The following is a 21304-nucleotide window of genomic DNA, read 5'->3' on the forward strand; positions in this document are numbered from 1 at the left end:
TTGTGTATTATCTTACACCAATATTTATGTCCACATGACAAGTTTGTCTTTCGACAGCGAAAGAGATGCTCACACCGTTAACACTCACAAGGCGCCAACAACTTTTCTTTCTGTGCATTTAGTTAAACAACTTTTCACGGCGGGATGACATCTCGGATGGTGGTTCTGGGTCATGCTCAGGCGAACTGACGGACGGGTATTGTTGAACGGACAGAAAGGGCGGTCATGTGTGTCGTAAGTAAGGGCGGAGGTGACGGAAATATTACGATTATACCGTACAGACTGGTCATGATTTTGAGACCCAGGAGGTACTGTGTTCGGTAAAAGAATGGGGACTGAGAAGTGATTTATGTCGGCGGTGTAATGTATTCTGTGCTATTAGCTATTATATTGTTTTTGTGGAAAATTTTCCCAGTTAATCAACGCCGACTAACGTCGATTATTCCATAAACGTATAACCGTGACAAGAGAAAAACAGCAAGCAAAGAGCATCACTATTTTGTTCGTATTTCTTCAGAGTTTTGGAATTTTGTAAGAAAAAGGGAAAAAGTATTGTGCAACAGTGTCTCCTGGTTCTTTAGCGAACGTTGTATATGAAATAGGAATTCAGCGGCCAGCGGTCATCACCACGTCCACACTTGCATACTATACGGCCCAGTCAAAGATAAAGCATGCTGGATGCTTATCGCGCACACAACAATGTCATTATGATAGCAGTAGCTGCGAAGTTCTGAAAACGATCACATCCCCGAATGTTAATAAGAACATTTTTGTTTTGTTGGGTGAGGCCCTTTCGGTCGACAAGACCATTGCAGAGCCGGAAGGATGATAGGATTTAGGGGGTGACATTGGTCTGGGCAGGCACCCTAGTGAGTCGCCGGGGCTGAGCCCGTCCAGAGGACAGGCCACCCAGCCCCAAGGCACTCACTGCACCCGGCTACGGGGTGCGCTCCCTCGGGAGCAGCGGTGCCGCTCCAAGGGAGCAGCCCGCATGAGATAAAGTTGCCTGTCCAGCCCGGAAGAGGGTTGTGGCGTGGAGGAGAAGGATTTCAGTTTCCTGAGGATAGAAGCACGGATAGGTGTGGTATAAGAACATTTTCTTAACGTATGATGTAAATCTTAGAGATAGGTAGGTACCCTAATTTACAATCGTTTTCGGCACTGAATTATTCTAAATAAGCTTTGCTCTATAAGTAACAACCGAAATCTTATTTCCCAATAGATATTATTGCCTCAAAACCGGCTTTTCTCGCCGCAAAACTCGGACGCTCACTGGTAACGCAGTATTATCACTCCCATCCATAAGCGATAATAGTCGTGAAATGGCTCGATCGGAGACATTCTTCGACAACTGGATATGCATCGATTCGAACTTAGCTGTCGGGGTTTGCTTGTTACGCTCACGAGGTAAGGCCACGTCAAAGTCAAAAATAAATTGTTATGATATTTAGTGGGAACATGGTACAATCCACAGTGCGTTAGAGTTCACCATATGGACACGGACGGTGTGCTCTGACCTTGCATACATGAACAGTTGGAGCACCGAAGCGTTACCGGCATTAGAAAATAGATTGCATCCACTCAGAACCGGGCCGTGCCGGCACCGCACACGCAGCACATATCACAGACGATAACCGGCCGAACCGGGCCGTGAGATAAAGGTAACCCCGACCTTCACACAGGGTAAGGCGGGCGGCATTCGACATCTTCCGGCCTCACGCATGGCCGCATCCGTCTCCATACGACTCGAGTCCCCAGCGCCGTCCGGGGCGCCAGTCCGCCGCACCACCTCACTCCAGGCCGAACCCCTCGGCGTTGCAGATGGCCACGGAGAGTTTCTGTTTGAGCGTGGCGCGGTCGCGGTAGGCCGGCAGCACCAGCTGGTTGAAGCAGGTGTGTGCCAGCGGCAGCATCTCCTCCTTGTTCGGGTACAGGCTCACCTTGAAGGTCATTTCGCCCATGCCGCCCACGGGCACACGGTCGCTGCCCGTGACGAACAGCAGGAACCGCTTCTTGTCTTCGGTGCTGAACTCCTCCAGTGTCGCCCACAGGTTCCTGCAGAGTAGGCAGCCGTAGGTGTCACGGATACTTCACAATTTAGGACGGCAGTTGGGGGGGGGGGGGGATGAACAACACGGTACTAACAAGTCCTTTTTTAGTGGAGTGTCAATGCACTTATTGCCTATTGCCACCCGCAGCTTCTACCCGTGAGACTGGTATTGTGTCGTCTGGCCATTTTTGTTTTCACTCACTGTATGACCACTTGGTTAGGTGTGTGGTCATCGCACATTATACTGTATGACTTGGTTGGGTGTGTAGCCGTCGTATACTCACTGTATGACCTCGTGGTTGGGTGTGTAGCCGTCGTATACTCATTACTCACTGTATGACCTCGTGGTTGGGTGTGTAGCCGTCGTACTCGGTGACCTTTTTCAGCTCTGACAGGTTGATGGTGGGACAGCCGCAGACCACCATCTCCACCTCCTCCGGCCGAAACATCTGCCAAAGTTGATAGGACAGGAGCGGTAGTGACGAAAACGGTGCGATTTGTTTGTGGTCAACCAACATGACGAGTGAACACCTTACACCAGAGCTCCTGCCTTCTAATCTTTTCACTAATCTTCCCTCTTTCTATTCAATAGTTTTTCTTTTAGCTCCGATACGTCCGAAGCCTGACGTCCCGGCGTTTGACGCCCTAATGATGCCCGCTCGTGCGCGCGTTCGTACTCACCAGCAGGGCGTTGGAGGCGCCGAGCGTGTGGAAGCCGAGGTAGAAGGCGCGCACCTGCTCGTAGATGGCCGTGTTGAGGATCCAGTCCAGGTAGAGACGCACGTACTCGTCCCGGTTCTCGTTGGTCACCGGAACCTCCTCGCCGTTCTCTCGCAGGTTCACCGTGATCACCTTCCCAAACTCCTCGATCGAGACGTGGAAGTTGAGGCACAGGTCCTCCTCGACGTTACCCTCGTAGGCCAGTAGCTCCTTCAGGCCTCTTGCTACCTCCTACACACCCAGAGATGTGTGAGAGAAACACTTTAAAGGCATGGCATGAATAAATGCGCTGATACCGGCGGAAGAGGATTTGACAAAAGAATATGAGTAAGTTCTGTGAGGTCAGACGCATTTTGTCATTACTTGGTTATATTTTCGTCGTTTCATTCGCTTATTCATATTCAACATTCGTTGATCGACACAGTCTCCGTATTAATATGAAGTTGATGTAGAGCGTTTTGAGATGTAAAGGGGCAGTGTTAATTACGAGCATGTTTACCAATAAAAGCATGGGGCCTGCCGTTCTTTAGAGGTCGCCATCGGGTAGCGAAATGCATAGATCCTCAATATTTGAGGATAGGACATCCATAGATACCTGCATAGGTTTGGTAATGTAGACACGCCGCACGGCCTGGCACAAACCACAGATGGCCGTATTTTTACTAACCGGCATGATCTGGGCCAGGTCTTCTAGTGTGGGGTGTTTGGCGATGCCCACGGCCACGTGCTCCATGGTGGGCACCACGGGCGGGCTCAGTAGCTTCCTGCCGGCACAGACAACGAACACAGGTCAGACGGCACAAATAGGTAGCTGATATTAGACAGCGAAAGTGGCACAAACGGCTATGTCACAAGGCAGACGGCACACACAGCGAGGAAATATTAGACGATACAGCCATGGTAAACCGGTGGGACGTAGTGAGAATCTTTGGAATTGTGGAGTCGACATATGACAAACGCCAAGATCTCTGAAATGGGTTGTGGCGTATGGATTATTATCCATCGACACTAATCACAAAGCAGCGAAACAAGTGTAGTAATGTGTATTGGGATTGTACTATATCAGTGGTCGGCAGGTCACTCGGGGCTGTGCCCCCTTTTTAGGCGCCAGGCAGGGCCATTACTCCCACCTACCAGACCCCATTGCTGTCACAACCAAGTTTACTGAAATTCCATACCTTTCTGGAACTCTTTGGGTATTTCTGCATTTCCAATGCATCAAATTTAAAACATGACACTTCCTCCACAAAGCATTTAGATTTCAGTATATCCCATTTAACCCTCGTACATATAGGGGCGGCGGGTGGTTTTTCGTTAAAAGCTCACGTAAAAGCCGTTGGATCACGACCAAATTGTACCCTCGAGCCAATCATTTTTTCTTAACCTGCCCGGGAATTCCTGAGGCCAGTTTTACCAACAGAAAAATAGCCGCCTGCCGGAGTTTTTGCCTAAAAACGCTTCACATACGTAAGCGCGATGAGCATGTAAGTGGATAGGGTTTTACCGTTTACGTTTACGTTTACGTAATCATTGGCTTCACATACGGAGCGTAAGCGCGATAAGCATGTAAGTGGATAGGGCTTTACTGTTTACGTTCCGTATGTTAAGCGGTCTTAAGGCGAAAAATTCCGGCAGGCAGCTATTTTTCTGTCGGTAAAACTGGCCTCTGGACCCATAATGATCATTGGCTTATGAGCTTTTTCTGGAGGTCATCTTGAGCCATAAAATCTCACTTCAAGAAGTTATAGCGGGTCCCGATTTTCTCGACACTTGTCTTTGACCTCCGGAATGAGACGAAATGATCAAGGACCTTAAAAATGGGCAGCAGCGGCTTCCTAAAGTCACGGGTAATACGCTCGTTTTTTTTATGCACAGCTCCATCTCAGAGTCCGAGAGGCCGCAGGGGTCCGATCGACTCATCCCCCTTACGTTAGCGGCTGTTGAAACGCCAACAGACGGGCGACGGTTAAAAATTGCAGCTGCTTTTGTACGACTGTACGGAACCGCGGTGGGATGGTGAGGCGAGCAGCTACGTGAAAATTGGTATCTTATCAATGTGTGCTGTGCCTTTGACCTGGGCTAATCTTTGAACCCTGGGATGCAACAGTCACGATGGTTCCATCAATGGAGCCCCTAACTCTAAAATGATAGGTTTTCTCAGAATCCCTCATTACCCCCACCGAAAGGGCTCCATTACCCCCAAAGGGGGCATGCCCCACCATTTGCCGACCCCTGTACTATATAATAGTTAGTATATTAGGATTATCACAATACTCTTAACCTTCCAGGCGGTGGGGGGGGGGGCATCTTTTTGCCCCCCCCCCCTCCCTTTAGTTTTTTCGATATATCTCGAGAACCGCTGCGCCGATCGTCACCAAACTCTCAGTACCCTCCCGGGAGTAGCTAGCGCACATGGTGACAAAAATTTTTCCAAAGGCTATGATAGGTTGGCCGCTAATGACGTCAGAGTGACGTCATTTCTGCCATTTTCGACCCAAAAAAAGGTTTCGCGGGAAGAGCTGTCAGGCCTACAGCTTTAGAGATACAGAAAAATGTTTCGGACATAAAAGGTGTGGAATCAAGAGGGCTACAAAAATGCTATTTCGGTTTTTCGATTTTTTTTTTGATTTTGACCCCCAAAATCCAAAAATAGATTTTTGAATATAATAGCCGAAAAATCCAAAAAGTTTTTTGAATTTCGAAAACCGGAATACATATGATAGTCCCTACCGCCTTCTATCTACATACCAAATTTGAGATCGATTCCTCTTTTTTTGGCCAAGTTATTGCGAAAAAACTGTTCAAAATTGATGACGTCAAATTTTCAAACTCAATTTTTAGCAATTCTAGACCTCGTAGCGCAAAAAAAGACCACCATTAGACTCCCCGTGACGAGCTGCATCGAATCGATACCCATTTTATGTAAAAATATCAACTTTGAAATTTGACCTTTTTTGACGTGACCTTGACCTGACCTCCACCAGAAAGTGACCTAAACCGTACCTGATGGTCTTACAACCAACACCATTGAGTTGGAAATGAAAAACTGGCCATTTAACATGCATCGCACAACCTTAGTAAAGTTGGGTTCATGTGGTGACCCTTGGTGACCTTTGGTGACCTGACCTGTGACCTGACCTGGTATGACCAGTGACCTCTAATAGCAACATATGTACTAGACAACTGATGCCCTATCGCTGATTTTCGACAAAATGCGTTTTACTCGGTGTTATAGCGCTTTCCCTAGAAGCCCCGTGAGCGGTGAAACATTTTATCTTTGACCTGACCTGTGACGTCATCGGTGACCCCGAGGTCAATGAAATTTGGTTTCCACTCAACAAATTAGACAGGGCTATCGAACGCCGTTTGAATTTTCCGGATCCGTCCAGTAGTTTCGGAGATACGGGGGGCCAAAAAATGCCCCCCCCCCCCACCGCGCGGAAGGTGGCCGGGAGGCCCACCGCCTGCCGAGTTATTAACCCTCGCCCGTATGGGGGGGGTCGAACGGACCCCCCATGGTTTTTCGCGAATAACTCGCGTAAAAAGCGGCCGATCGCGACGAAACTTTCAGTACCCTCGCGTTAATCAATTTTACACCTACCCTGAAAATTTCATGACCCTGACCCAAATGACCTTTGACCTGTGACCTACTTTTCGAGACCATGTCTGGCCAGAATCGCGATTCGGCGTATGTCGGCTCGCATTAGCGGCGCGTTTGCAGTCTTTTCGTGGTTTCAAGCGTTCAAACATGTGATATTGTGTTGCCCCCATGCATTAGAGTGGGTGTCAAGGTCACCTGAAGGTCAGGTCAGGTCATTGACCTTTGATGACCTCGGTTCACTTTTTTTAGTTTTACATGTTTCTAGGCCAGTTTTTGGAGCTGAATTCGAATTTAGCAACCATATAAACATTTACGAAGTAGTTTTGGTGCCTTCGTAACATGTTACGAAGCTGTCAGAGGCGGTTGACACCTACTAGGAATACCCGGTAGGACCCCTACTGGTTGACCTGACCTGACCTGACCCGACCTGGACTAAATGCATGAAGACATCATCTGTGATCAAAACTAACATGATAATCGTGATCAGCACCCCGAAAAAAACCCATAGCAGCCACACTTTACGACGTTCTAACAGGTCCCGATTTTCCCGACTTTTGGGTCATTGACCTGACCTGCAAGGTCAACCAATGACCTAGGACCTTAAAATTGGGTATCATCGGCTCATTCTCGTCACGGGCAACACGCTCGTTTTTTTCCGCGAAGCTCTAGCTCGATCAGGGGCGAAACGGCAAGGGGGGGTGCAACGGACCCCCCCCCCCTTATACGTTCGCGGCTGGAAAAACACCAATACGGGCGAGGGTTAAGCTTGTTTTTCCTAAAAATTTCCCTTAAAACATCGCTATCAGAGCTTCCCGGTAGCATCCGTGACGCGGTGTAGCATTCCGCACTCAAAAGTCAAAATCGTTATACAACGAGGGAAATATAAATTATGGTATATAATTATATCGCTGCGCAACAGCCAACACGGGCTGCCGGCATGTGGCTGGGCTATGCGGCACAGCATGCATCAGGCGCTCTCGTAAGTGCCATCTTGTGGAGAGAGCGAGAATTAACAAGCATCTGAGCCATGCGGTACAGCATGCGGCAGGCGCTCATGACAGTGCCATCTAGCGGAGAGAGCGGAAACTAACAAGCGTCCGACTGAGCCATGCGGTACAGCATGCGGCAGGCGCTCTCCTCAGAGCCATCTAGTGGAGATAGCGGAAACCAACAGGCTTCGACTGAGCCATGCGGTACAGCATGCAGCAGGCACTCTTATCAGAGCCATCTAGTGAAGAGATTGAAAACCAGCATGGATGCAAGTAAGCTATGCGGCACAGCATGCAGCAGGCGAGGCCAAGCAGCTATTGTGGAAAACGGAAACCTTGTGGGACGGTAGATTAGAGATTAATGGTGCAATGCATTTGCGCTTGAAAACGTCCAAAATAGGCGCGATGCTAATTGCTGCCTGCATTTTAACATCCGTGAAAGCGATGCCATTTTCACTCTGTCAGCCATATTAAAATCACTAAATTGGATCAGCTAAATCCACGGAATACTTGCGCATCAGTACAGGATATAGTTACATGTCTGAATGCCTTTCTCGTGTCGCTGACTCCGTCCTGAAACACTGACCAGTATACCCCAGTGACTATGGCTCACTTGTAGCAGATGTGCGGGAAGCGCAGGTCGAGGATGATGCCGTTGTAGACGGCCAGTCCCATCAGCACCCCGATCAGGTTATACTCTCTCAGCGAGCCCGAGTGGGTCGTCGAGAACCAGTAGCAGCGAGACTTGTTGTGGTACACGAACATCCCGTAGCTGGACTGGCGACAGAAGGGGCACGCACCGTGAGCTTCGACTGCAGGGGAAATCGTTTCCTATCCAGTGGGCATAAAACCGTTAATTCTCATTTTTTAAGATGGTCCGGTCGCCGGCTGCACATCCCATGTGACCCGGCAGTCGGCCGGCCGCCGCTAATCAACTGAACAAATATAGGACCGTACAAAGATAGTGTACAAAGATAAGACTGACTCCTACTGGAATTTATATTATTTTTATAATCTTCATTTTAGTGTTAATGTTTCAGCCAATCGCAGCCATCGCCCTACCGTACCGAACACAGATCTCGGACACTGTCGGGGCTATTACAGAACCCTGTTAGTCCCAGGCAGTTGTCCTGGCAGACTGCCAGTGCCTGGGCCCGTCCCCGCAAGGCGCCGGACCGCGTGACTTGGTGCGGTCCCCAGAGAGACATTCTGTGCCGCGGCGATATCAATGACTCGGTGTGCTAATTTCCGTAATTTACTGCCATTTCCTCCGGAATATTGCTGAACGTGGGAGTGAAAAATTGAATGGGCCAAACTATCGGATGCGCTTTGAGTACACTGGGCAGTAGGCATAGGTGGCAGAGTGTAGTCAGAACAGAATGCATAAACCTATCAAAGTACGAAAGTTTCAAATATTTCAGTAAATGTTTCTTCATAAGAGATTGTTCTGATATATGCATATTTTTCCATCACAACAACCGAGGACACTGTTCGATGGCGGACTTTGTCTTTTGGTTTTGTGGCCATGTGTCGACCCATTACAATAAAGTAAATAGTTTGTATACTCACGTCGAACACCTTACGAATGATGAGCATGAACCACTCCTTGGTGAGGCCGCCCATGTCGAGGCCCGGCTCGCCCGAGAAGGTGACCTTCAGCTTCTTCTTGAGGTCGCGCTGCTTGTTAGCGATCTGCCCGAGTGGAAACGGGAGGGTGATGGGAACGCTGTACGGATTCGTTTAGTGTGTGGTGTGTATTCTGAACGTAATGTGCACATCGATAACACGATATTCATTCACCGACAAGGTAAAATGTCTCATTGATAACTGAAAACCAGCAATATTTCCGTAGTGTCCACGATTTCAGATGAAATATTTTTGGCTGCATTGCATTGCCGATGTTAAGACCAAAATCTTACATTTTCATATAGCTAGCCAGTATAGCACGGACTGAAGGCATGGGAATGTCAGCGTATCGATAATTTATAAATGGGACGCACTGCCACACCTCTTTGAGCGAGTCCTCCAGGAGCCGCGATCTCCTGACGTGGATGTTGAGGAAGAAGACGTCGATCTGCGGTGGCTGGTGGCGCGACACCTTGGCCACGAGCGACCGGCGCGCCGTCAGAATCATCTGCTGCTCAGAGTCCTGCAGGGGAGGCGGGCACTCAGATTAGCTCCGCTCGGCGAATTCGTCACACGTTCGTTAAAGGTAGTGTGCCACCTTTGAAAGATTTCCCATTTTATTTTTCCTAGGATAAGAAGCTTCTGTTTTTACCTAATATCGCAAAAAAAATCAAAAATGGGCCTGGAATAGTGCCTTTTTCGCCTGAAAGTTTTTCGGTTTTTAGATATGTATAACAACTGTAGTGGGCTCACCTGCAAACAGGCGTCGGGCAACAATCGCGAATGCGGCGCACTTGTGACAATAAGCAAAGGTCATTATAGAGTTACGACCATACGACGTACGGGAATGAGTTATCAGCTGTCTAATCGTAGACAACACAATGTCGAGCCTTAAACTGTAAGCCCGTATTGGTATTGTTTCTTTTATTTGGCTGTCGAACATTATTTATGGTTTGAAATATGATTTTATGTAAAATAATTGATATGAAAAAGCCGTCTTATAAGTTATGACCCCATTTCACCACACGCAAGTGGCAGAAATGACAATGATCAGCTGACGCATTTTTCTTGGCCGAAGTCAGAGCGCGCGGCCCGACGCACCACGCGTATTTGGAAATTCCGACCTCGACGAGCATCAGAAGCCACCTAAAAGGCGTGTTCGAAACCGCAGGAGCTGATGATGAACGGGTTTATCGAAACTTGAATGGATGATCATATCGGTAATAGCGATTTCAGTGTGTGCATTTATTGTTCATAGTGGTGTGAAATGTGGTTGGGGTACGACCGACAACCCGTCGGGGCGAATTTCGCACTGGGGTACTCAAAATTTGAAGAATTTAAGACGTTTCCATGAGTTTTGAAGGTATGGATAAGTTCTAAAAATCCGGTTCTCCTTATCTGGGCCATTAACTCCATACGGTCCAAGAAAGCTGGCACACTACCTTTAAAGGGACTATCCCACCTTTAACATGGGGTTTGAGTTGAGATAGCCAAGTTTGCGGCGAGGTTCAGAAACCACTCTATCTAGGTTGCAACCCCCGCGGCCTCTTGGTGTTGAAGAAATTCGTTCCCTTCATTTGAAAATGGGCCTTGTGCAAGGCCCTATCTTCAACATGGAGCGACCATTAGTGTGACGTCACCTCGTTTAGTCATTCTGATTTAAATGGGTTTGTTCGTTGAAAAATCGCTTAAAACTTGGTCTGAACTTTGTTTTGGTGCCTACAGAGTAAAAAGAATCAGCTTTATGGCAGTAATGTGGCCTGGGGAAGGAGGTAATTTTGGGCTGTGACGTCACATATTTGAAAGTTTGTGTTTGGAATATGGGAAGCCTAAGATGTTTAATGAAAAATAAATGCTAGAACCGTGTTCCTGGTCATCCAATCTATAAAGTCGGGCACAATTTAACTGCTTTTAACAACATTTTAGAAGGTGGGATAGTCCCTTTAACCCGGCAGTTGCTGGGGTATTTCGCCACACACCGTTTGCTGGGGGGGGGGGGGCGTTAAACGCCCCCAGCCGATAACTCGAGAACCAATAGGCGCAGCGAAACGCACGAGGCGGCAAACGAAAGAACGCGACGAGACGCTTCAGATGAGTACTTTAAAATTGAATTTTGAGGTCACAGGTCGGGTCAAGGTCAGGTCAAACACCTGAAATCGGGCTTTCAGTAGCATGGACTTCAGGACTTCGCAATGGGCGCCTTTCGTCATAAACACTGTCTAAACGGTGCACAATCCATCATATAAGGCCTACAAGAGTGTCAGCTCCATGTAGGGGTCAGTCAAGCATAGGTCAGGGTCAAGGTCAGGTCAACCGGGTAGGCACATATCCCCGAAAATCAAAACTGATATTCGCCGCCTGTGACACATGTTTTATGGGTAATTTGGGGCGTAGAACACGATGGTGACATTCATTTTATCATATGTGTACGTGTTTGGCTCAAAAAGTTCAATTTAAGAAATGCGTGTATCATGGTCGTGAAGTAGTCACGAGAAATTGCCAAGATTCAGTTCACGATTTTGGAAAATGCGGAACGATAATCAATAATCGAAGATAGCCATTTGATTGTTCATGGTATTGGCAGTCTAATGGCGTTTACGGCATGCCTGTATGTCTATTTTGTGATTTTATATGATTTTTTGAACATATGCCGTTTTTGGTCGAAAACTCAGAAATCATGACGTCACTAAAACCTCGATATCTCAAAAATTTTCCGACCGATTTTTTTGAAACTTTGTCACAATAAACTTCAATCAATTCCCTACAGGTACCCAAAATTTGGCGCGCCTGCGGCGCGCCGTTTTTATGCTATGGCCCGGCGAAAAAAGTGGGGGCGTTTAACGCCCCCCCCCAGCAACTCGCGGGTTAAGGCATGCATGCCCCCTCTTACTTCTAGTGGCCCAAACGACCTTTCAGGATCTTCCAATGATCATTCGAAAGAAATATGAAATGAAAAGATAGTACATATTTACATCATCCTGTTTATCGCTTGCACGTCGCAGAGCATCTCAAAATATGTTAGAAATGAACAAACATTTGGAAGCTGTCATAGCTCCGGTTCCCCAGCAATACGCCTTTTTACGGTTAAATATAGATAAAGTGCACACAGTTCAGTAATAGTGCAACCGATTTCGACAGTTCGCCATAGGCATAGACAGACTATGCCGTACTGTCGAAATCGCCTGCACTATTACTGAAATGTGTGCACTGCCGCCTAAATTGGGCGTAAAAAGGTGTAGTTATTCAATCGATGATGGCTGATGCCTGAACGCACAGCGTAACATGGCCATATATTTGGGCTAGTTATTATCGCTTCGATTTATTGTTCATTGCGGTCAAGGTGTGACGTCACTCCTCGCGATGTGAACTTCAGATGACCCGTCGTTAATTCACTGCAGTGCTGCATCCGATCGGTAAAGCTGACGACCAATGCGTGATTCAATCAGTAGCGATTCCTCATTTAGCCACAGCATTACATCGTGAATGTGGATCGCTTCATCGTATTTTATCATCAGAAATTATTCTCGCCAAGAACCAGTTTTAGGTAGTACAAGTGGTCTATCAACATCGGCATTTGGTAACCGGTATGAACTGGTGTGGTACGCACGTGGCAGCAGATTGCCTGCAGGACGCTCATGAATAAGATAGAATCAAGTCAGGACCGTGATTGATCTGGATTTCGATTAAAGTTAGGTATGTGGCTACCTGGCGCGATAGGTTCAACATACGTGTACCTACACGCTCACTGGGGATATTTGTTTGTTTGTTTGTTTGTTTGTTTTTGTGCAACTTCTTCTGGCTTAAAAGGCCATTGCACGATGCAGAGCTATGGGATGATATGATATAGGGCGTAGACACTAGGCTTTGCGGGACAACGACAGTGAGCCGAGGCGGCAGAGACCGACCCGGTGAGATCGGATTGCCCCGATGGGACAGTTCAAACGCCGCTCATACGGTCACCCCGGAGAGGCTGCTAACGTGTCCTGGTGTGGACCCGACCTGAGACCTCAACTACTGGCTGTCTGGGGGGGGGGGGGGGGCGCCAGCCCGGAAAGGGAACGTGAGGGAATGCGGATGGCTTTGTCCTGACGATAGTGAGGATGGATGCCCGGAGGATAATTATATTGAATAGGTGCTCTTATATAGCTGTCAGCACGGCTGCTGAAACAACAGAAAAGGGTTCATTGTGCTTCATCTTAGGCACGATGCAAGATGCTATATGCAGTATGCTATATGCGATAAGAAAGATGCTAGGATTTCTTTACACATAGCAAAGCATTGACCGATATGTTACTGGAAATATGCTCGTCGTGTCTGAATGAAATTACAAACCGTTTACTATGTATAACGAGAGACCTATGCCTTTATGCATTCATCCTATGAAACAAAGACCAAAAGATGCAGGGTTGAACGCTCCGTTCTCACCTTTGTGAGGATGGTGCGCTTGGCCACGATGCTGAGTATGAACGGGTACTGGCAGTAAGAGAAGCGGTCGGGCCGGTCGGGCGTCTGCCAGTTGGCGTACTCCTGCATCAGGTCCACGTGGTCCAGCGCGTGGTTGTAGAACTCGGTGTACGAGATCAGCGCCGGACTGGCAGCGTTGTTGGCCGCGTCTGAGAACCGAACGAAGACACACGCTGAGTTTCACCTACCCACTACTGCTGGCAGTCACGCTATGTATCGTAGACGAAAGTTAAATGCTTGGGATGACTTTTCAGGCTTCAATTTGTACAATGTGATATTAGTGGAAGATAAAAGGGCATTAATTTTTTTTACCAGATTTTATTGATGTTCGTACACTGGCAATGTATATTGATTCTGTTACATCATGCCCATTACCCCATGTTCATGTTCGGACTCCTCTGTCGAGAAAAAAAAAATAACACTAGTCCTGCCTGCACCCAACGCGCCGCCATGCGAAATAACGATTTACTGGCGTGGTGAACATCGACGATCGCCGCGGAAAAGGTCAGCGTCGTCATTACAAAGACGACTGATCCAGTCGCCCGCCGTCACCGCCGCGGTCAATACCGGACTTCAGCGCGTAACCTTCAGGGCAATGGACTTAGCTGTGAAGTGACCAACGCGTACCCTCCAGCGCAGTGGCTTTGCTGTGATGTGACCGCATTCATCGAACGACCAACCCCGCCCCGTTTTTATGCGTCTGCGCGGTGACCTGACCCCGGCCTCCACTCACTGATGAGCGCCAGCACTTTGATGGCGGTGGGGATCCACCAGCGCGACTTGTTGAGCGGCGGCAGAGACGCGTCCGCCGGCGGGAACTGACGGATCGTGATGAACTGGATGATGTGCGAGACGATCATCTTCAGGCGCTTCGCCTCCAGACTGCCGCAGACACACAAAGAAGACAGGGTTTAATCTTCTACCGTCACACGGAGATAAATACAATAATACTGAAAATGAATTGAATCACATGTCTATTCAAAAATTGTTCGGTAGGTATAATGCGTGAATTATGTGCTAACTATATCACGTATGCCTAGTTATATGAGCCGATTCGGCTTCAAAAAGCTGGAGGCGGCAGGCCAATATTAATCCTCAGTTGACTGAGCCGGCACTTGTCGGTGTGAGCCGGCACTGAGTCGGTGCTGGGTCGGCACTAAGCCTCATCTCACCATCTGAACCAGCGCATCAGGATCTGGTGGTCGCCGTTGGAGAGCGTGGTCAGCTGCCTCAGCAGGTGCGCAAACACCGTGTACGAGCTCTGTGGCGCGAACAGCGGCGACTGCACCAGGATGAACAGCGCTCGCACCTCGTCCTTGTGAAACAGCCTGTCGACGGGGGTGGAAAACGTCGGGTCAGACAAATTATGAACACACGGTCATAAAAACTGCACGAACAGATCAATGGTATGATCCGAATACATTCCGAATGAGTTTAGAAAATGATTGCTTATTGCGATTCACGCCACACCGACACAACCAGGTTGTGAGTGCCTGAATACTGTAGATGCTAGGTAAGTACATAACTTACCTTCTCTTTTCTTGAAGAAGAGAGTTGATGATTGACTTGAGAACAGATTTCTGCACAATGGACGGCTGCCAGCACAAGAAACGGAAACGCTCGATCATGTGGAAAACTGAGGTGATTGAAATCATACCCATAATCAAACTTCAACAGAATCGTCCTTTCCATGTATTCAATCATCATTAACACGCGTTTCTTTACCGCTTGCACCTGGTCTTAGAATCATCAATGGTTAACGCCATGAGCGAGACATTTCATTCAGCTCCGGTTACGTGACACCTGCTCAGGCTGTCACACACGGACATTCGGCCCGATGCCTGGTGCCACCTGCCTCTGCCCAGACAGTATTCGGCGGTTGCGCGGAAACAGCTCCTGTTCGACACTCACCATCGACTGCAGGGCGTCATGGACGGCGTACAGAAACTCCATCTTCAGTTCGGGGCTGTCCACATTGGCCCCGTCCCGCTCTGGATCCTCCTGAAAACACCGACCGGTCGATGTGACATTCACTAAAGGGCGCCCTGGAGCTCAACTTCTGTCAGTTCGTGATGTGCGAAGGTCCACAAGTGGACCGCTCGGTCGCAGAGTGTCCGGGGATATTGGAACGGTGGTGATAGATGAAATGCTTATGTACATTGCAAGTACTGTGTCGTACAGTCTGTCTTAAAAGTACCGCGCAAAGTGACGGTGGATCCATCGAGCCTGACTGAGGAAGGGCCTGCTAAATCTGGGTCACCGAAGCAATTGACATCCTCGTCCATTCCCTAGGTCAATGGTCGGTGACTTTCAAATTAAAGCAGACCCTTTCTCGGTCTGGCTTGATGGATCCACCGCCACTTTGCGCGGTACTTTTAAGACAGACTGTACGTACAGCGACAGCCAGGCAAAGACAAACGATGGCTCGTATGTCAACCAGATGTTGACAGCGTAAAAGCGTCTTCGTGATAAACGCACATGGAAACACTTGTATACACTCAAAGAGGTAGAAGGAACGGTATCGGCTTTCATGTTTCATATCGGGGTTTCAATCCAATAAACCTTCCTAAAAAAAAAATATGGGAATAGGGATCCAATGCAATAGTTGGTAAGCATATCGAACTGTTCGCAGGCTATCACAGAGCTTGACTCATCCACCCACGCCTATCCTTCCGTTTCTGTTTGTGTGTATGTTCCGGTTCCGGCCGTGTGTGCGTGCGTGTGCGTCGCCGCGGGCTCTGGCGGCCTTGTCCAGGTGTTGATGTGTCCGGCGTGGCTCAGGAATGTGAGGTCAGGTGACTGACTGGGGCAGGGAGGGAGGGGTCGCCGGTCGATGGGTGCTATTGTCGGGTGGTGCCGCACTGCCGACCCTAATCGCCAGCTGACCGGTACTGGCGGCACCAGTCGGCCAACGTGACTCCGGAGCCTTCGATAGCCGTGGCAGTGGCACTGCAACATTTTTAGCTAACAATAGTTGATAGAAAGTAAATGCCTTCACATAATTATTTTTCGAACTTTTTTAAGTCGGTCAGAACTACAGGGGATTTAACATAATGTGCAGGATAAGCATTCGAGTCCAACGCTGCGAGCAGGAGCCATTGAGAAACTGCCGTCTCGCGTGGGTCGGCTGTGCCGCAGCTCTCCGGTGTCGTGCGGTGCAGTCTACCATTCCCCATCTGAGATACGACGACAGGCCGCCCGCACTCGCAGGTCTGACCACCTTGTCTCGTGTGCTCGCTGGTCGTACACAAGCGCTCATGCTCATCATCCTACACTGAATCACAGTCAGAAACTGAAATGAAATGTTCCGACCAGGATTTTACTTTACTGGTCGGCTTAGGACAGCAGTCGCTTGCTAATGGGTCAATAGCAAGTAAGGGCATTTCAAATCACAACATAATGCATACAGTACAATTTAAGTGAGGCGAAAAACGAGCCCTGTAAAGGACATACAGCTGACATAAGTGTTAGCGGAGTGCTGGTGGAGCAGTGAGGTGCCTGTGAGCTTATTGAGGTCAGCGACCAGACCCCGGGACGTCCGTCACACACGTCACACAGAGCAGGTCGATCGATCAGAGTTGGTCGGTATGTAGCCACTGAACCGTTGCGTAATCGTAATGCAGTTGATAACAGACTGACGAGGTAGTCATCTGAGGATATGTGTATCATTGGAACTCTGGGACAGAGTGCAATTAGGTCCATGAATAGGTACTTCGCCTTTAGGTCACCTGCACACCCTTATTGCTAAAAGCCTTTTAACTATAGCTCCCAAGTCCAGCGCGGCACATGACAAAGTAGCATTGATGCTCTATTTACGCAGCAGATATTCGCAGTCGCACTGACCTTGAAAGCGGCACAAATGTCGGCGAAACTTTCGAAGATAGTCCGCAGGTAGACGGATATGTCGGCGTAATTGTCGCTTTCCCGAGCCTTCTGCACGTCCGTCCTGCAGAGATGCAGTGGGATATTGTGAGGGACATGGGTCATTCGCCACAACGATCATCCTGAGTTACATGCCATGGTGATGGTTCTAGAGGGAAAGACATAAATGAGAAGGAGAAGAAAAGACAATGATGAAAATCATTCACCAGCGTCCATTTACTTTTGTTATAATGTGTCTACTCAATGATTGATAATTTATCGTTATGAATACAAGTTTTAGAACTTTACCATCCATTATGCACTCTAAACTCTGTCCCCTACCTATGATATAGCATTGGTCTGACTCTGGTCATTGGTCAGAGCATTCATGTTCAATGTTTATGCCTCCAAAAGCACTGTAACGTCACGCTGGTTCACTTGGCTACGAAAAGCCCGCGGTCGATATGCACAAGTATGCACACACAAACAAAAAACAGGAATGGCCATAAGTGCAGGTAACAGCGGAACGTGGTCATAGCCAGGCATACTTTTATCGATCGTTAGCCAGGAGGCCCTGTCTAAGTGACAGCTCAAAGCGTTAGTCAGCAATGGCTGCTCGGAATGCGTTACTAAGTAATCTGTAACGCTATAGTGCTACTTATATTATCTTCCGAGATTACGATAATGACTCTCGTAAGAGACTATCCAGATCTTGTATCCATAGATAATAGTAAGCGTATTGTATCCAAAATTATTTGGATACAATACGCTTACCAAAATTTTAGATTTTGTATCCAAAATTAAGAAAACCTGAGCTGAGAATGTAAATGCACAAGTTGTTAATTCATTCTTGTCAGCTCAAACATTTGTCATTTGGATCCACGACCCGGCAACAGAGCAGTGAAAGTTCTTTGCCATGTGGTTCATGGGCCGATTCCACGTCGGTTTTCATGTGCAACAATGAGGCTCGACGGATCCAGGTGAGAGTCTGTTCAGTTCTGTTACTTCTGTTGCCAGGTCGCTGGGTATGGGCGCGTGGCTACGGCTCAGACCTATCCTTTGTCGGCGTGTGCACTGTCGGCCGGGGGCAGCTGACAGTGGTTACACCCGGTTTGACGGGACCCGCGCGAATGGCGGCATGGGTGACCGCCGGGTGCACCGGCACCGGCGGTTGGTTCTCGTATCCACCTCGCCTTGAACGGACAGGCACGGCACCTGACCTGGCCATTGGCGGCGCCGCCGCGCCGGGCTGAACCGGGTGGCACCGAAAAGACAGGCCCCACAGCACCCTGAATGGTGCTACATCACCTATTACACGGGTGCCGCTGCACCGATCGACGGCTTGGCACTGCACCAACGGTGGCGGACAGGGTAAATGGCCTTTGAATGTAAGACGGAAAACTTATAGGTCGTGCAAAGGCGAAATATTGAAGGGTGTTGCTTTTCACTTGGATGTGTCAGCATGCCTACACGAGGCTATCAACAGGCTTAGATGCTAATATGGCTGAGGAAATTTGACGTCAGTAATGGAGAAACGTGATGGGGTTACACGATTATAATGATAATTAGATGAACCGCTGTTAACCCTATTAGTGGCAGGGGGGGTTATTTTTATCCACCCCTCAGGTTTTTCGGGAATATCTCCGAAACCGCTGAAGCTACGATGCTGAAATTTTCTGACTTTTCCTAAAACTAAATTGGGCACATTCCCTGAAAATTTCAAGTTCATAACTTTACCAGGGGCGGCTCCAGAGCACTTGGAATTGGGGGTCCTATTCGTGAAGCGAGTCATTTGGGCGAAGATCACGATGCTGCACCAGTTTTACGAACAGTGAATGAAAAATATCATGTGATAACATATACAAAGTTATTGTGCATCCTCTTTTGACACGTTTTTGCTATAATAGGCGGGTCCAGGCGTCCAAAAAGGGGGGTTATGTTTTACCTCCCAACATAGGTGCCCTGACACCGCCTATGCATGACCAATACAATTGTAGTCGTTCTCTCATAAGAAAATTGTAACATAACAAGACCATTACCACCCTTTTTAGAAACAGTACCAACAAAAACCTTATTTACTATACTTTTTGTGTACCCCCAATCTCAATGATCTGTATCCGCCTATGATTTTTGAAAATGCATATTTTTAGGATCCATGTGAATTCCTGGTTCATTCTCTATCGATCGGCAAAAGTTGCGTTAAGATTGGTTCAGAAACCTGGCCGTGATAAACAGTCTAAAATGTATCTGCAATTTGCACGTTTTTACCCCCTCTACCCCCCCCCCCTATTGACATTTTTTAATTTTTATTTGTTAGAAATGTAGATCACGTTGAGCGAAATCGAATGCCGTTTGAATTTTGAAAATCGGCCCGTTAGATCTCGAGATATCAAGGGGGGGTCGTAAACAGCCCCCCCCTGCCACTAATAGGGGTAGCCAGGAGCCTGCCACTAATAGGGTTAAGGGGTTGTCATCCATCTTTATTGATGATGATGATGGGTTGGGTAGCTGGACATCTGGAATGTGGAGGCCATGGGCGCTCATCTATTTTCATATGTATTTACTATTGTCTATCTATTCAGTATCTGTTTCCATTCTCCACTTATCACAAATATTTGGACAAGAGTGGTTATGACTCTTGTTATTTTTTTAATTTCTCGTTTCGTCTTCCGCTTTCACGCACAAAAACCGTTTTCGGATCGTACCTCTGAAAAATTAATAAAACACGTTCTCTTCCAGGAGGCTCTCGCAGTACCCCCTTCCTTCTTCGGCAGCACTCATACACAGAGACTCCCAGTTCCCGATGGACACCAATAAGAGCCCTTATCTCAAATCCTCAGTAAAGATCTCCTTTCCACCAGGGCCTCCTCTAAGGAATTTTCACTGGGGGGGAGGGGGGCAGAGGCTCAGAAGCCAAACCTAGGGTACCCCCAAATCCGGTTTTCTCATCGGATTTAGGCCACTTATTTTTTTTGTCACAGCCCTGATGCCATGATTTTTATTTTTATTTTGAGAAAAAAAAATAGTAGGCCACTTGACCCTATACCGGTGGATCCAGACCGGCACGGACAGGGTGACATTTGGGGTAAATATCCCCCGCAGCGTCCGAAATCGACGAAAGCTTTCGGCTTTCCGAAAATGAAACAAAATGCCTTTATCAAAAAAGCATAAAACGGCACAGCAGTGCGTAAGGAATCTAACCGACCGCAGAAAATGTGAGGGCTTAGGCATCAATTTCCCAAACGCTGGAAACCAACAGCTACCTGCCTGAAAACAGCTCACCATCCTAAAAAGCTACTTGCCTGAAAACGACTCAAGAAACAGGCCACAGGTCAATGAGAATGAGGGTCAGGGAACAGGGTAATTACATTTTCAGGAAATGTGTAGAATTGAAGTAATCACGGGAGTACCTACCTACTAAAACTTTTGCCACGCCGGGCCAATTTTTATGCGAGTTATTCATAAAAAAGTAGGGGTGGGGTCTATTAACCCCTCAATAAGTGAGAGGGCTTATCGCTGCTGGTCCCAAACACTGGAAAAAAAGACTTTTATATGGTGCTCTAAAGCTCAGCTGCACTCTTCTTTGACCGTAAAAAATTTACTCTTAAAGAATAAGCCCGTCTCCCGAAAAAGAAAACATAATACTTCTCCGTGTTGAGCCGTAAGCGCTTGACTGATTGATACTATAGAGGGCGACCGTTAGGGCTGTTTCCTTCTCAAAGTGATGTCCCATTCGGGCTTCAGTCGGCGTTCGATTATAAAATCTGCAATGTCTGACCTCATTCCGCAGCTCTAGGCGGATCTGTAAAAAAACCTGTATATAAGAAACCAACGATATAAAGAAACTAAAATTAGTAACGTGGTGATCGTGGAGATAGTCTGGATTGTTTGTTTGGTAAGCTTACAGTGCAATTTCCTCGTTTTTCTACGTGATTTGCTTAACTGCGTGCCCCCCAGTGACGCGATTTCAGCTCCACTGGGGGGCCAGCGGCA

General features: G+C 47.9%; 1 protein-coding gene across 1 annotated transcript in view; it reads right to left on the reverse strand.

Annotated features, from left to right (window-relative positions):
- Window positions 1-1431: 1431 nt before the first annotated feature.
- LOC122363335 (probable E3 ubiquitin-protein ligase HECTD2) overlaps window positions 1432-21304 on the reverse strand; it is a 30297-nt gene continuing 10424 nt past the window's right edge. The window contains exons 6-18 of the mRNA XM_043332471.1: window positions 17294-17396; window positions 15362-15451; window positions 14981-15045; window positions 14623-14778; window positions 14184-14332; window positions 13412-13599; window positions 9369-9509; window positions 8930-9052; window positions 7974-8137; window positions 3438-3534; window positions 2732-3001; window positions 2384-2499; window positions 1432-2055 (exon numbers count right to left, since the gene is read on the reverse strand). Coding sequence (XP_043188406.1) covers window positions 1791-2055; window positions 2384-2499; window positions 2732-3001; window positions 3438-3534; window positions 7974-8137; window positions 8930-9052; window positions 9369-9509; window positions 13412-13599; window positions 14184-14332; window positions 14623-14778; window positions 14981-15045; window positions 15362-15451; window positions 17294-17396 — 1927 coding nt within the window. The 3' untranslated portion in view covers window positions 1432-1790. The remainder of the gene's footprint in view (window positions 2056-2383; window positions 2500-2731; window positions 3002-3437; window positions 3535-7973; window positions 8138-8929; window positions 9053-9368; window positions 9510-13411; window positions 13600-14183; window positions 14333-14622; window positions 14779-14980; window positions 15046-15361; window positions 15452-17293; window positions 17397-21304) is intronic.

This window comes from Amphibalanus amphitrite, unplaced genomic scaffold (assembly GCF_019059575.1).
Source record: "Amphibalanus amphitrite isolate SeventyFive unplaced genomic scaffold, NRLGWU_Aamphi_draft 000616F_arrow, whole genome shotgun sequence".
Taxonomy (NCBI): domain Eukaryota; kingdom Metazoa; phylum Arthropoda; class Thecostraca; order Balanomorpha; family Balanidae; genus Amphibalanus; species Amphibalanus amphitrite.